Below are 10818 nucleotides of genomic sequence, written 5' to 3' on the forward strand. Positions count from 1 at the left end.
GTTGAACGTGTCAGTGTATAATTAAAGAGGGTTTCCACAGGGAGTGGCGTCCAGTAAGCAATCCGAGCTCCACTCATGAATCTTCTATGCAACAATCATTTCAAGTCGAGTCGAGATCCTACACAATCTTAAGTGCAGCGAATGAAAAAACAACTGTACACCCGTGTTATTGAAGAATAAAGCCTTTATTATATCGTCCCACAGTTCAAGTTTGTCAGTCCCACCCAAGTGGTGGTGAATTGAGCGAATGAGTGAGAGGTAGAGCAAGTGACCCATTCTCACCGTGACCAGCGTGAGAAGCACTTGACAGATGGAATGGCTCCAATGAAGAAGGCCCGACGAGAAAACATTAAAATCCCAGCAGCTTAAAGGTGGCACTGCTATTAGCTTTCCCTTCTTATTCACACAATCATAAATACTCCTCATTCAGGATTCACTGACGTCGATTTAAAAACGAGCACGCTACAGTGTACACTGGACAGGCCATGCATGTGAGCCGCGACAGGGGTCAGTCACGGGTCGGAGTCAATACAACTGCAGTTCAAAAATGTAAACTGGAATTGAGAGCGAATTGACTCGAACCTCTACCATAGCTCGCAGAGAAGGACCTCTGATCAGCCTCGGAACACGTGGGGGAAGGGGGGGCTGTGTTACCGCCCCAGCTTAGGGGGGAAGGCACTGCATAGTAGGAGGGGGAGACGGCTGCTGTGGTCGTCCTGGCCCCGCTAGTCTACGGGGTGTCCTACATACGGGATGTGGCCGTCCTCTACGCAGAGCAGCGCTACCTGGGGAGACGGAGCTGCCTCGGCCTAAAGCAGGGCAGTGAAACCCGAGAGCCGGCAGCCGCTCCGGCAGCACATCAATCCAAAACAGGAGAACAAGAGTCAGCTGGCTCTTCGCGTGTCTGGGTGTGCGCATGCGCATGCGCTCCCCCTCGCCGAAATGAAACTAGTGCTAAATCGACCATGCTGGGCACATCCAGGCTGCCACGTCACTCCACAGTGCCATGTTACATAAAAAAAAAATAGTATTTACATCTTAAACACATAAATTATTTCCCCCAACATACTGTATGTAAAGCATGAGGCGTGGGCCTGTCTGCAAGAATAAATGCCTAAGGTGAAAGACGATACTGACACAGGCCAACCCCCCCCCCCCCCCCCCCGCACTCAGAGAAAGGTTAAGCAAAGCAAAGAAAATGAAACAGCAGCCCAAACAAAGTCCAGAAAAAAAAAATACACAGTAAAAATAATGATTCATAACAACAATCTTCAAAATGGCTCAGAGTGGGCTGGGTCAAGCTGAAAGTTTAGATAGTTTACCCCATAACACCAACAGGTAATATATTGACGATGGCACTATTTACACTAAAAGCCAGTTCCAAACATGTCAACTGGGAGGTGGTTGTCCGAGGGGGGGGGGGGGGGGGGGGCGTGTTTTAAGGGAGAGGGGCGGGGCAGGGCCGTCTCGGTGTACTTCTCGGGAGGCCAGATGACAAGAGGCCTCACATTGCTGTGCCATGAAAGACGCTGCCTAGGAACGCTATCTCTCCTGTCCAGTTCCCTCCACCACTGACCTTCCCTGGGGGGTGGAGTGGCTCATCTGACCCACAGAGACCCCCCCACCCGCCGCCCCCCACCTGATAGCTGCAACCCTATTAAGTGACCAATCACCTCTGAGCAAGGAGTGAAGCCAGGTCAAACTCAGCGCTTCACATGATATGATTCTACTAGTAAGGCCACTCCCTTGCAATTCATACTGGATGCAAATATACAGTATAGAAAAACTGTATGCAGAAAAGCATACAAATGGTATATGTAAATATATCTTTCATTGTACAGAAACATACACATATATTAGCTGATTTTTTGTTGTTGTTGGTGAAATTCAGAGTTTTGAAAGGTACAGTATATGTGACAAGAAATGATTTGCCGACGTGCTGTCCGTTCAGAAAACTCTTCCCAGTGAGGAGGAGTTGGGTTTAGAACAGTCGGTCTGTCGAACAGGAGATGACCACGCGGTCGCGGTGGGGATTACAGTCCGGTCGGATGGACGATGTATTACCACCGTTGTCCCACATCATCTCTGAACGTGGATCAGTCTTTGGGACAACCCCTGGTGTGTGTGTGTGTGTGTGTATGTGTGTGTGTGTTTTGTCTGATGTACAGGACTCAAGAGGATGTTGCAGGTCGTTCCAGTGATGTGTTGTTGTGGAGGCCCCGCCCACCCTGTGAGAGTGGGTGGGGGAGGGGGAGGAGTCAGTCGGCCAGGATGACCTTGACGAAACTGGCCACGTCGGTCTCTTTGGAGTCATGCTGGGTGAAGAAGGGGTGTTGCTGGAGAACGAGAAAAAAGATCAAGTCAAAAACATCAAAGAGTTAAAAAGAAAATAAAAAAAATAAAAAAAATCATTTTCTTTTATTAATATATATAATATATATTATTAATATTAATTAAATGTGCATATATATATATATGGCTATGCTGTTTATATGACAATCGTTATTCTGGTTTGACTAATGAGTAGGGTAAGCCTGTCCTCCTATGGTCATGTTAAATCACTTAATTTACAGAGGCAGCATAAATGATCATGTTGTTTCAGAAGCCTACAACATGTACTTCTTGGATTTAGGTCTACATCTACTCCACATCATTTCTGAACAAAGTTTGAACCTGAACACAGTATAAAACCCACCATTAATTCTGTGTAGCCAGGTCTCTCGTTGGGTTTTTTTCTTAAACTGCAAAGATAGAAAAACAGCATTTTAATCCAATAGAGAGCAACGGTGAAACTTGCCTAGTTTGCATGTCTAGCCAGGTAGGTCCCTCTATGTTGAACTAGTTTGTGACTCCTCTCCTCAGTGAGAGAGAGTAGGACAGTGCCCTCTGGTGGCCAGTAGCAGACATCACATACAGGCAGGAGGATATGGGCAGAGATGGAGACTCACCATTGAGAGCTGAAGTCTACGAACTCGGGAGAGAAGCGGTCAGTGGGCAGCTGTGGAGACGGCTCGTCCACCACCTGTTTGAGCTGCTGGAACGGCGTGCCCCAAGAGTCGTACGGGAACTTCAGGATGGCCAGCTCTATCTGGAAACAACAACGAGAAAACCTTATTTGTATAGCACCGTTCATTCGAGAAAATGCAGCTCAAAGTGCTTTACAACAGGGAAATTACATGCACAGTGTCACGTGCACACAATGGACATAAAAGCAGGGGAATAAGGAAAGATGGAGGAAAGTAGGTAGAGAGAGAGGGACTGAAAATGAGGTATAGATAAACATATGGGAGACGAGCTCAAATTTCATCAACTCACGACTTCTCACAAATCTACAGACATCAACACAATATTGCCAGCATGTTGGCTGTAGCATCAACTCAGACCTCCTCACTGAGCTTCCATAAAGCCTTTGGAAATTCTCAGTGAAGATCTCAGAAAATGATGAGCAGTGTTGGCTCCATGGAGAAAAGTCATGCATGACCCAATCCAATTAAAATGTATCACGGGCAGAGCTATGAAATCCATATCATACAGCTTTATGAAAAGATGACATCTACATATGAAACGACAACTTTGCGTCGTGTCGTTGCGTCAGAGAATCACAGCCTTTGTGACCGTTTGAGCGAATCATCTGCGTGGCGTCGCAACGGAACGTCAATCGCCACTCTTGTACCCACGCCGCCCGGTCGCTCACCATAGTGATCCCTAGGCTCCAGATGTCTGACTTCACGCTGTAGCCTTTCTGGTTGAGATCGGGGTTGATTCTCTCGGGCTGAAAAACACAGGGGCGCCAAACGGCGCCGACGCGGTTAAAACGCACAAAAAAACAACAAGGCTTCGATTTAAGCGGCTTGTCTCAAACTCTTTCCGCGCCCGGCCTCTGATGGGCGCTCACCGCCATGTACGGCTTGCAGCCGGCGTCCATGGTCTTGGCGACGGAGTCCACCAGGTGTCCGCTGATGCCGAAGTCGCACATCTTCACCTGGCCCTGCGTGTTGATCAACACGTTGGACGGCTTCACGTCTGGATGGGGGGACACACAGGTTTAAGACCGTTACCATGGGGACGCTGCACGAGGGACACACACGTTTAAGACCGTTACCATGGGGACGCTGCACGGGGGGACACACACGTTTAAGACCGTTACCATGGAGACGCTGCACGGGGACACACACACGTTTAAGACCGTTACCATGGGGACGCTGCACGGGGGGACACACACGTTTAAGACCGTTACCATGGAGACGCTGCACGGGGGGACACACACGTTTAAGACCGTTACCATGGGGACGCTGCACGGGGGACACACACGTTTAAGACCGTTACCATGGGGACGCTGCACGGGGGGACACACACGTTTAAGACCGTTACCATGGGGACACACACGTTTAAGACCGTTACCATGGGGACACTGCACAGGGGACACACACGTTTAGGACCGTTACCATGGGGACACACACGTTTAAGACCGCTACCATGGGGACTCTGCTCCCCCGCACATTGCTACAACCCCAGTCCGATCTCTCTGGTTTCGGTTTCAGTTTAGTTCATTTGAAAGGGGATAGTGCATATTAATAAACAATTACACTGTAAATACACCAGAGTTAGAGAGTTAGCCAAAAAAGGCTTATTATTATCCCCTACAGCGCCTCTCTAGAGAGACAGTGAGGTCGCAGAATAAACGCGTCTCCCGACCGGTCATCTTACCTCTGTGTATCACTGAGAGGATAGTATGCAGATGCTCTAAGGCCTTGACGATCTGAAAATAAACAAGACACAAAAAAAGAGATTTACATAATTGTATATGGAAAGAAAGACAGGGCGTTTACAAACACTGCATTCACAGGGCTCCGGAAAACCTGAGTGATCGTAGGACACGGTCAAGACGAGTTTGTAGGCGTGCGTGCGTGTGGGTTCCAGCAGTTGAGTAAGGAGGATCCAAGTAAGTAAGTGAGTGAGTGAGTGAGTAAGTAAGTAAGTGAGTGAGTGAGTGAGTGAGTACAGTCAGTCAGTCAGTCAGTGAGTGAGTGAGTGAGTGAGTGAGTGAGTGAGTGAGTGAGTGAGTGAGTAAGTACAGTCAGTCAGTGAGTGAGTAAGTAAGTGAGTAAGTAAGTACAGTCAGTAAGTAAGTGAGTGAGTGAGTGAGTGAGTGAGTGAGTGAGTGAGTGAGTGAGTGAGTGAGTGAGTAAGTAAGTGAGTAAGTAAGTAAGTACAGTCAGTAAGTAAGTGAGTTAGTAAGTGAGTAAGTAAGTACAGTCAGTAAGTAAGTGATTGAGTGAGTGAGTGAGTGAGTACAGTCAGTCAGTCAGTCAGTGAGTGAGTGAGTGAGTGAGTGAGTAAGTACAGTCAGTAAGTGAGTTAGTAAGTGAGTAAGTAAGTACAGTCAGTAAGTGAGTGAGTGAGTGAGTGAGTAAGTAAGTGAGTAAGTAAGTAAGTACAGTCAGTAAGTAAGTGAGTGAGTGAGTAAGTAAGTAAGTACAGTCAGTAAGTAAGTGAGTGAGTGAGTAAGTAAGTGAGTAAGTAAGTGAGTAAGTAAGTACAGTCAGTAAGTAAGTGAGTGAGTGAGTAAGTAAGTAAGTAAGTGAGTGAGTGAGTGAGTGAGTAAGTAAGTAAGTACAGTAAGTGAGTAAGTAAGTACAGTCAGTAAACTTTATTTCTAGAGCGCTCTGCACAGCACGGATGCACAGAGTGCTTTACAGTACTAAATCAAACGTACCGCTACGGTGATCTTTCCCAGGATGTCCTCTGGGATGGTCATGCCCTTCTCTATCACCTGCTTGTAGAACTTGTCCAGAGACGTGTCCATCAGCTCCATGCAGATCCACACGTCCCCCTGGACACAGGGACGACAAGAGGAAGAGCACCTCCACCAATCAGAAACAAGGCCCCCCCCTGATCGCTGCAGGCTTTGAAAAGCCAGGCGAGGACGTTGGGCGGCGTTGGGCTACCTCTCTGAACAGGGCGCCGTAGAAGGTGACGGTGAAGAAGCAGTCCACCGTCCTCATGGAGATGTCCAGGTCCATCAGCAGCCTCTTCTGCTCCAGGGTGTTGACCGTAGCGCGGATCCGCTAGGAGGGGAAACCACGCGCGGGAGCACACACACGTACACACACACACACGTACACACATGCACACGGACACACACATGCGCGCACACACACACGTACACACACACACATATGTACAAACACACACACACGTAAACACACGCACACGGACACAAGCACGCGTGCACGCACACACACACCACCTTCAGGATCCATCCAAGTACACATCACACACCGAGTGTACTACACTATGTCCATCCATGCTGCATGTCTGGATCTAAAAGTTACTAGTAAGACATTAGACCTTTGATTTATATGGTCAAAAACAAAAGATATAAGGCCTATGATCTTACTCCCAATCTATAGATACAGAGTCTAATCCGCGTACTCGGAGCATGCCGACACGGAGAGAGTATCTGTAGTTCACTCAACTCACTGGCAGAGAAAGATATCGCTGGCAAAAACACGCAACCGTCCAAAAACCCCCAAACCTGCGGTCCGGTGAGGTAACATGAGCCACTAACCCACCTTGACAGCCATGATAACACCACTGGGCACATGCCTCATCTTGTCAACCACGCCGTACGCGCCACGGCCCAGCTCGGCGATCTGCTCCAAGTCATCCGCCTTCACCACAAAGTTCTGGAGGAGGAGGAGGAGGAGAAAGCTGAACGCTGAGGATCCGGCAGAACATCGAAAACCATAAGTGGACCTGAGAAAATGGCGGCTGTCCACCCTCCCGTACCTTTTCTCCGATTGTGACGCAGGCTTTTGAGTCCAAATCTCGCGGGGGCCTGAGGGGAGAGAGAGGAGAGAGGAGACGATGAAACGTAGGCTGGTCGTTACATTCTGCGCCGTGTGGTACAACCGGGCGGCGGGCGGGTGAGCGCGCGGTCGGCCGTGGGAGGGGCTTACGCTGGCGCTGCGGGCGGGGGCTGCTCAAACACCTCTTTGGAGAGCTTGAGGCCTGGGTTCTTCTTCTTCCCTGGGGGGTCAGAGGAGAGACAAGACGCATTAGGAGGGGCCTCGCTGAGGAGAACGCACGCCTACTGACTAATGGAACAGTCACACTCCAGGGACACTTCAAAAGGATTCTTAGCTTGATGTTGAATGGGGGATTCTGTTTCACTCCCCAGTTGATGGATTGTTATCTAACCGAAGGTTGTTCAACGATATAAAGGAGGTGAATGACAACAAGGCGAGTCACCACCTAATCGGCATGACTCAGTCGGAAAGGCATGCACGCTGCCGTTATGATACATTCATAACACACACTTTACAAGCCAGAACCAAGGACTTCCTGGTGCCGATGTGTCGAAACTAGAAGCAACAGAATGACACAGCTTTTCTGACTGCGGGACCCAGGGGTATACAGGAGTGACAATCAAACAGGCACCGTTCTGCTTTAGTGATTTATAAAACACACATCGTGGTTTTGGGGTATTTCTATTATGTGGGTCAGGTTAAAGTAAATTTAAAAAAAGTTTTATTTATATATTTTTTTTAAAGTACAGGAGACTTCCCTGGCCTCCTGCTCTGGGACTTGGAAGGATCTCCTGGCACAGGGACGCAAAGAAAACACGAATGCCTCATCCCTCTTGAATGCGTTCAGTGGCACCGGCTATCGCTGAAACCCCAGCTATATAAAGACCTAAAAGAACATTAGCCACCAGGCAGGCTTTTACGTTCCTTGATGTAGAAATCGCAGTTTAGCGTTTCGCATATTTGGAACGCGCAGCGCCGCAGCAAATGTCTCTTAGACAGCGGTCTCATTGTTCTCCGAGGAACTACTACCGAGTGCCTCGGCAGTGCAGTGTGTGGTAGGGAAAGATTGACTTGTGCTTTACTCACAGATGTTCATGGAAAATTAGATTGCATTGCATGAGCATATCCCATGTGCAAGCTAAAAAAAAAAAAGAGCGATTCAAAAACCTTCTTGTGACCCGACACAAACCATAAATGGCCTTTGTTCCAACAGAACTAGGGAAAACATGGAATCCAGAACAGCACAACACTTCAAAACCGTTAAATAGAAAAATAAATTGATTACATCACTAGAGTAGCATAAATGGCAAGGAGGTGTCCAATGTGGTGTAGTATGTTAAATCTGAACTCAGACAGACCCGTTCTTTAATGTATGTTTGCACATCATCATAGAACTCCAAGCGTCTTAGGCGTGTAAACATGACTAAAAAACCAGCAGTGTGTTCCGTCCACGAGGGTCTAGCCCTGGACGAGGGTCTAGCCCTGGACGAGGGTCTAGCCCTGGACGAGGGTCTAGCCCTGGACGAGGGTCAAGCCCTGGACGAGGGTCTAGCCCTGGACGAGGGTCTAGCCCTGGACGAGGGTCTAGCCCTGGACGAGGGTCTAGCCCTGGACGAGGGTCAAGCCCTGGACGAGGGCTGCCATCTTAGCCTCGCATGATATCTGAGCCCTGATAGAAATCCAAGTGACAGAGTGCTCTACTTTTGGGCTGAGAGGGTGCTGAGGGGGGGGGGGGCAGGTGGGCGCCCCGGCCACTCTGCTGCCAGGGTGACTCACTTCTCTGAATTGACACATCCTCTCCTCACAGCTGTCAAGAAGATCCTTTGGAAAACATGATGTCACTGGGTCTGGGCTAGCTTGTGGTCTGTGTCCAGACCCGTGAGACCTTTCAGCCACACTCTGCGACAGTGGTAGACACTTATCCCAAAAAAAAAAAAACCTAGCCTCCGTATTGCTTATTGACCTTGTCTGTCCCCGTGTTTACTTGACCATGGTGCTAACGAAACTATGCCAGATATTTCGTGTTATGCCTGGTCTATGGAAGTTTGTTGCTACTGACATCACATCTAGTTCCATTAGTCATTGGTTGTGACGCAGGTCCATGTATATCACAAGACAGTGAGGTGATCCATTGCCTTCTAGGGAAAGAATATCCACCAAACATACTAGTAGACAGGTGCACTGGTAAGGATGCTGATGGGGTCAACGACAGGCTCTGAAAATGGGTGATCACTTCAGAATTCTTGGACAGTATGGAATGTGGATAGCAGTGTGTGTGAATAGCAATACTGGCAATGGCAGACTCCTACAGATAATATTTCACACTACCTTAATATTTTCACACTACCTTATTATTGTATCTCAACATCAGTAAGGAACATGCCAACAAAAGAAGATTTCAAAGAACGTAGATCCACTCACTATTATTCATGACCAGGCTAGGTAAAGCATACAGTGGCCTGGACAAGCTCTAAAATGGCAACAAGGTTAAGCCTAGGTGGAGACTATCTTTTTACTCCAGATACAGACATGAAGGCCTAATGGAGAGTGTTCGCCTAGAAGAATCAGTGGAGCAGGGATGCATAATGGACAGAATCCTTGCAAACTGTAAACAAAGAACGTCTGCACGACTAGTCATTGAGGGGGCAAGTCAAAACATGTATGGATGGACCATGGGATAATATTGTAGCCTGCATACAACACACAGAGGGGGCAGAGATGACCATCTGATCTTTCGAGACCGAGGCTCTCTTCCTGCGATGTGTTCCCCCGACCATGGTAACGCTAATATGATTGTGTAATAGCACGCGGTGAACCTGCAATGCAAATTGACATCATCAAGCCCTCTAGCCTCAATCTGACGTAGCGGGAAGACTGATTTTCCATCAGGTGTGCTTAATTCAACACTACCCGTTGCTATTATTAGGCTACAAGGCAGAAACCAGAGAACAACACTGTGACTTGCTGCGCATACTTCGCATAGATGATTGTCAGTTCAGATATTGTATTGATATCCCCATTGGAAAATGAACTGGTCTTGACTAGAGTAAAATGCGACTAAGATTTTCTAAATTTACACTGACCAATAAGACCCATCATCAGACCCCCCCCCCACCCTATCCATGAGGAACCCCCACCCCCACCCTATCCAAGAGGAACCCCCCCCCCACCCTATCCAAGAGGACCCCCCCCCCACCCTATCCAAGAGGGTCCGACCAATCCAGAGCCAAAGCAGTGTCCTTAATGAATTGTGTGTAACGTTAGTTTCAAAATAGCCAGGCCACATAAATCTATAGGCAGAATAGCTAACTATCTATCCAGACGGTTGGTTGTGGTTGAAGTTGTCTGTGTCTGGCTACGCACTTCTCATCCACGCTGAAAGTAGTCAGCAAACCAGCTGACGTTTGGTAGCTAGCAGGCTCAATGCTGGGTAGCAGTTCAAGCTCATTGCTAGGTAGCTAGCTAGTTGGTGAAGAGGCTAGAGGCTGAAATGCAGATTTCAGACATGGCTACCCCAGGCAAACACACAAATTCCATGTGCAATGTCTTCCTGGCACCACAGTGCAACTTCTACCACCCACCAACTGTGCATAGGGGTGGCTAACCTAGCTGGAAGCAGGAAGCACAATCGGGCTTTTTTTTTCCCAACCATCCAGATACTGCTCGCTCCACCAGATATGCATAGCTCAGCTATATCAGCAATGCACTGTTCAAATGCAAACATGGTGCAGAAAGGTATCCGCTTACACATTTAGATTGAATGAAAACGTGTGGATTCTTCTTACCTGCTTTAGAAAGAGACATTTCCCCTTTGCTTTGACGAGGGGGAGGGGAAGCACAAAGACTTTAGCCTTTCCTACTCCCTCCCTCCCTGCATCCACCCGCTCAGGATCTGGCTTGGCTTTCCGTGCAACCAGCTACAACGGAAGACCGTCTCAGTTGTTATGCAATTCCTGTGCTTTCGTCGCCGTTTGCAGGCTTTTGAGCTGAGAAGTGAACAAAACGA

At 48.3% G+C, this 10818-nt stretch overlaps 1 protein-coding gene across 1 annotated transcript; it reads right to left on the minus strand.

Moving 5' to 3' along the window:
- Nucleotides 1–1267: 1267 nt before the first annotated feature.
- On the minus strand, nt 1268–10818 carry LOC311309842 (dual specificity mitogen-activated protein kinase kinase 6-like). Its single transcript, XM_084439167.1, has 12 exons — nt 10598–10818; nt 6963–7032; nt 6793–6841; nt 6576–6689; nt 5949–6068; nt 5717–5833; nt 4708–4759; nt 3896–4023; nt 3695–3772; nt 2949–3088; nt 2696–2741; nt 1268–2336 (listed from the first exon to the last, which is right to left on the minus strand). The coding sequence occupies exons 1-12, from the start codon at nt 10614–10616 to the stop codon at nt 2259–2261; spliced, it is 1011 nt and encodes a 336-aa protein (XP_084295293.1). The 5' UTR covers nt 10617–10818; the 3' UTR covers nt 1268–2258.

This window comes from Borostomias antarcticus (genome assembly GCF_949987555.1).
Source record: "Borostomias antarcticus genome assembly, chromosome: 5".
Taxonomy (NCBI): Eukaryota; Metazoa; Chordata; class Actinopteri; order Stomiiformes; family Stomiidae; genus Borostomias; species Borostomias antarcticus.